The following is a 5747-nucleotide window of genomic DNA, read 5'->3' on the forward strand; positions in this document are numbered from 1 at the left end:
CACACAAACGCACACACACACACATGCACACACACACACACACACAAAAACACACACAAACACACACACACACACACACCTACACGCACACACACACACACCTGGCACCGGAGCGGGAGAGAAAACAAAATCTCCACAACCATTCCAGTCTATCATGTAGAAAATCTCCCAGCCTCACCTCTTTCTGTACTGTACGCATGGTATTGCTGCCCATTGTTCAAGCATGAATGGAGAGTTAGATTGGGGAATGGCTGAGAATACAAAATGGGAAACAGAAAACATCATCAAAATACCATTAGTACTGATGATGTTCTCTAGCAGCCTATAGCTGTAAACCCAAAGTAACCTAAACATCTGTGCTGTACAAAACGAAGAGAAATAAAAAATAAATAAAAAGATGTGGCAACATCAATGAAGTCAACCACAATAGTGCCATAAAAGGAGTAATAAACTATTTTAATCTATGTCTACTTTTATATTTCTTAAAATTGATACAAAACTTGCAAAGTTTTTCTGCGTTTTATTAGCGTTTGAGGGGAACGTCCTTTTATTCTGAAGATTTGGCCGGAAGCCCCTGGAATCCCATAGAGCAATGCCGAAAAGTTTCTTGGGAGAGCACCAGAGTTTTGCCAGAGAACGCCAAAGTATGTATTTCTTTTCTTTTCAATTATAATAGGTTCTCCACTCTAACTTAGTAACTAAGGCTCAGTATTGTAGAATTTGCAACTTCTCATTATAATGACTAGGTGATGTCCTGCATGTAATTTCTTTTAAATTGAGATCGGCAACTTCTTCTTCCAATGGAGGTTCGCTTATGTTACACGCATAGATATATATACACACTTTTTACTTTTATATCTGTTCTGAAATGAAGTGTTAAACTCTAAAAATCAGATGACAAAAGAAAAAAAAAACCCTGTGTAATGGGAACAGTCCAAAGAGGCACTGAGAAATTTCAGAATGCTTGGTATTAATCTACTGGTCTCAACCACGGTTTATAGTTGGCATTGAAAGACTACGACCTGAAAGTGAAACATGAAGCATCATGCACACATGAAAGTAAACAAACAGGTAGACTACAGCACTACCAGCTAGCAAACAACTGTAACTGCAAAGGGCACAAATGCCCAATAATACCCCTGCAATTGTGTTAAAAAAAAAAAAAGCATTAGTGCATTAATCCGTGAGGCTCACAAATGGAAGTGAGTTAAAAGTTGACTGAATACCTCTGTTCATGTGGACGCGCGGCTCGAAAGCGAAGTCCCTCTGGACTTTTCGATTCTGGGCCATGTGGGGAAATTTGGCTCTGAAATGTGTCAGTGTGTCACTCACATAAAAGTCAGACAGAAGTCGCAGGATCGCCATTGATTTTGGACGTCGGTGACAAGGTAAGATGACTTTTGACTGATATGTTAACCGGTTACTTGTTTAACTTTATTTAAAGTAAAGTTGCGAGGTGAATCCAGAAAATGAACTGTGTGTAGCTGCAGGTTTAACTATGTGTGATTAATGTTAACATATGTCTCATCCAGACATCGTACTGTTAATCAGCTGGTTTCACCTTTTTATCATGATATTTTCAGGATAACATGATGGAAATTGTCAGTATCATGAAAACAGTTCCTGGAGATTTTCTGTTTTTCTTTTTTGTACAATGCATTTTATTTAAAAAATATCTTGAGATAGGAAAAAACCTTTGAATTTATTTGTAACTTTAGTATAGGGTATGAGTAATATCTCTTGCTTTTGACTATATTGATGCAAATTGCTGTTATGTCGGTTTTGCTTTATTTGTTAATTTACTATTACTTTGAAATGTTTTTTTTATTGTTGAATTTATGGACTTAAATTATAGTATTGACTCATTACAGCAGCAATTTAACATCTTTTGGTGCAGTGAAATGAAGATGTAATGTCTTTGAGAGTGTGCATTTGACGTTCACTTCTGAACTGATTCAGTTAATATTGTTGTTTTGTCTTCTTCTGTCCTCTTTTTCTTCTCCTTTTTTCTTTACTTATCCCTCTTCACGTCCTTGCCACCACCACCACTGTCTCTCTCCCTGTCTTCTCTCTATTATTCAGATGAATTTATTTGTTTTCAGCATCATCGTTTCTGCAGTCCTACAAGTTGGCTGTCAAAATCCCAGGAGCTACTGGACTCTGCTCCCCAACAGTATGTTCGATCTCTATGAGAATATATTACTCCCAAGTTCAAATAATATTACTATACGCTTTTTTAAAATTTCTTTCTGTGTGTGTGCATGTGTGTGTGTCCTCTCCTAGTTCTGGTTGTGGAGGTGAATGGCTCTTTGGGTGAGCAACCCCTGAGCTGCTTGGAGTCACCAGAGGAAGTGATGAGGAGAGACAAAGAGGGTGAGGATATTGTTTGGAAGAAGAACGGAGTAGAGGAAGCACAGAGAGGGAACTCATACTTAGTGCAGCTGGAGGAAAGCTTGGGAGGAGGCAACTACACCTGCCACAACAAAGACGGATCACTCATCAATCACACTGTGGTCCTGATCCAAGAGGACGAAACCAATAGGAGGAAGATTCTCGTGAAAAATGATCAAGGTACAGTCTTACTTAAGGTGGCATATTGTCACGGTTAAACGATCACTAGAATTGGGATCATTTTTAAGTGTTTCAACTGACTAATTGCCTCATGTTTGTTTTTGTGTGTCTGTCTCTGCATCTTTATGTGACTTTTTCTCATTAGAAGATTATTTGAAGTGCTCTGCTCAAAATTACAACGGAGAATTCCACTGCTCTTGGACCTGGCACAGAAGTCGTGTTGGCAGTGTAGCATTTATCAAAGCTTGGCGGTAAGTTCATAAACCGCTGAAATGTTTTCTGTGTCCCTCTCCAGTAATAACACAGTGTTCAGACTCATGTCAGAGCTGAGACTACACAGCCACATCCATAAATACCTCCTCATGAAAGGAACCATAACAAAGTACTTTTTATGTTTTTTGAAGATCATGTTCATGTCTTCAGATCAGATATATAAAAATAATAGAGCTTCAAATGCTTTTGAATGATAGATGTTTTTGCTTCTGCAGTACTTTTATCAGTATGTGCTCCTTCACCTGTTTGCCCTTGAGAAGTTGTTACAGCTTCTAGCCAAAATTACAAGATACACATATATGATAATGAATTATATAAATAATATAATTTTAAAAAACGTTCTTATTTCTATTTTATGCAGTGTTTCTGATGAAAATGAGACATGGTGTACTTTGGACACCAGTGTCCAGCTCTGGAGATGCTCCACAGGTCAAAGTAACATCAGCTGTTCGGTAGACAAGAGCGGACACGGGATCTCCTGCTTGGACGAGCAGCACTGCCCCTTCGCTGAGGAGAGCCAGCGGATCCACGTCACTGTCCATGTGAAGACTCAGCACTTCCTGGTGGAGAGCTACTCTAAACACTTTTACCTGTCGGAGATAGGTGAGACATATCTGGGAGACATTTTCCGCACACAGTGTTCTCTTTCACCTTTTCATATTTGTTTCTGTTTCTTGTTTTCATGTCACTCACATCTTTTGCTTTAACCCTCGATAGTGAAACCTGACAAGGTGAGGATCAGTAAACTCAACAGATCGATGATAGAGTGGAGTTACCCAAGCTCCTGGAGCAGTCCCTACTCCTACTTCCCCCTCACTTTCCAGATTGCACAGCTGAAGGGGGGATGCAAAAGGTGTGACAACCCATGCACTGACTCAAAAGTAACAAAGGTGAGAAACCTACCAATTGTAATGCAAATTTTATATGAAAGACCCAAAGCGGAATGAAAGTAACAACATTTCAAATTTACCACAATATTTGCATCAAAGGACAGGAAATTCCTCACTTCATAACTGAACTGCAAAGAAAAAACACGAGGAAGTGTGAATATTGAACAACATGGGTGACTGATACGTAATATATATATATATATATTTATTTATTTTTTTAGAACTTGACAGACAATTGTCAGTTTGAAGTCAAGCGCAAGGCCAAGACTGTCTGTGTCCGAGCTAAGGATGCTCTCTGTAACTCGCAGTGGAGCGAGTGGAGCCACTTAAGGTCAGTGCCTCCCAGTGGTGTATCATGGGACATTTACTTCTCCTCTTTTTCCCATAGGTGGTACTCTGTGTGTTCCTGCCTTTTGCCAGTCATGTGACTCTCCCTCTGCCTGCAAACCAAACTCTATATACCTTCCTGGGAGCTGCCATGTTGTCTTTTGTGCCTCGTAGCTTTAGTGTTTCAGCTTTCTCTACCTGTCTTTTCTTTTGGTACTTTTGCCTCTTGGTTTCTACAAAAAAGACATTTCTCTGCTCACTGTGGCGTGTTTTGATGGATTCAGTGAAAATTCTGTAAAAATAAATGTGAGTTTTGCATTTGTCATAAGATAAGTTCCGCATCATGTTTGATGCATTAGGCTAAAAGGTTGTAACTTGCTATATAAGTACATTTTGCTTCCTTGCTTGGAGTATGGTTGCAGTTATTTCAGACTAATTTCCTTATTATTTGTGTTCCATTACAGATTGAGGAGAGATAAGAAGAACAAAAAGAACAAACATCAGTAAAACAAAAAGCAAGAGTAACAGAAGAGCAAGAATCCAAAAATTGTACAATCTGTTATATTTATTTATATGCTTTCATAGACCCCTATTTATCTTATCTTATCTTATCTTATCTTATCTTATCTTATCTTATCTTATCTTATCTTATCTTATCTTATCTTATCTCATCCTGGAGTTTGTAATATGTAACTATCCTTGATGATAAGTGAAGAAACAAAGTGAAATTTACCACAGCCATTTTGTTTCTTGTCCTGACACCACTATGCCGCACATCCTTTTACTGAATATTGGATTTTCATTTGTTTCACAATTAAAATTAAGCAACTCCATCCTTGTCCTGGCCATAATAGGAAGATGTGATTCAAGAAATTGAATGTGAAGTGTGTTTCTGAAGACCTTATTCGTACTTTTGTGCAAAGTTTTTCTTGAGCACCAAATTTTCTTACATCCCTTTCAGCAGCTTAACGAGATTGGTGATGTGCACTCAAAGCGGCCTTGTAGCTTTTTATAGAGAACAGAAACCTCAGTTGTTGTTTCACCAACAAACATCAGGTTTTAAAAGTCATCCGTTTTATGGCTTTTCCCTTACCAGTCGGGTGAGAGTGTGGCTCTTGGTGGAAACTCTCCTCTTATACTCTACAACAAATCACAGAACTGTCGTTTAGCTTTGAACTGATGCCTGGTCTCGGTATGACGATATGGCGCGTGTGGTTTTCCCTCTGTCACCTGCCAAGAGACACAGCAAAGTTTACATGTTGTGTTCTCCCTCCATCTTGGTCTCTCTGTCATTCTCCTGTGTGCAACTATGGATTGGATAGATGTACCGCCAAATCGCAATTTTGAGATACACCGTATCCTCCTGCATCTGCTTTTACATTATTAAAAAAAAAAATTTTTGCATCAGATTAGCTGATAAAAATCTGTGAAATTTCAGCCTATATACTAATAAGGAAATGGTATATAAGACTTTGTGAATACACTGTGATTTGAAAACTGAGCTCAGACACAGTTCCTCAATATACTTTGTTTCAAACATCCCTATGAGGGGAAACTCGCCCACAGAATATTGATGGTTAAATGCTTAGCGCAAGATATTGACCTCGAAACCACAAAAGGGGCTGATGTGTCTGCTGCTATTAGTAAACACTAGTCATTACTTTAAACTTGAGTGCCAGTAACCTT

General features: G+C 38.6%; 1 protein-coding gene across 1 annotated transcript; it reads left to right on the forward strand.

Moving 5' to 3' along the window:
- Positions 1-579: 579 nt before the first annotated feature.
- il12ba (interleukin 12Ba) lies at positions 580-4702 on the forward strand. The gene is made up of 8 exons (XM_023419293.2): positions 580-1388; positions 2083-2173; positions 2284-2571; positions 2717-2822; positions 3206-3447; positions 3562-3734; positions 3956-4065; positions 4526-4702. Exons 2-8 carry the CDS (start codon positions 2083-2085, stop codon positions 4566-4568), a joined length of 1053 nt encoding a protein of 350 aa, XP_023275061.1. The 5' UTR covers positions 580-1388; the 3' UTR covers positions 4569-4702.
- Positions 4703-5747: the final 1045 nt, after the last annotated feature.

This window comes from Seriola lalandi, unplaced genomic scaffold (genome assembly GCF_002814215.2).
Source record: "Seriola lalandi dorsalis isolate HSWRI2012SDOR001 ecotype SW California unplaced genomic scaffold, Sedor1 jcf7180002054598, whole genome shotgun sequence".
Taxonomy (NCBI): domain Eukaryota; kingdom Metazoa; phylum Chordata; class Actinopteri; order Carangiformes; family Carangidae; genus Seriola; species Seriola lalandi.

Bases quoted from the DNA above. Each gene is read 5' to 3' on its own strand.
- il12ba (XM_023419293.2), top strand. From the start codon at position 2,083: ATGAATTTATTTGTTTTCAGCATCATCGTTTCTGCAGTCCTACAAGTT. The intron at 2,823-3,205 runs GTAAGTTCATAA...TATTTTATGCAG, and splicing joins GCATTTATCAAAGCTTGGCG to TGTTTCTGATGAAAATGAGA. The intron at 3,735-3,955 runs GTGAGAAACCTA...TTATTTTTTTAG, and splicing joins CTGACTCAAAAGTAACAAAG to AACTTGACAGACAATTGTCA.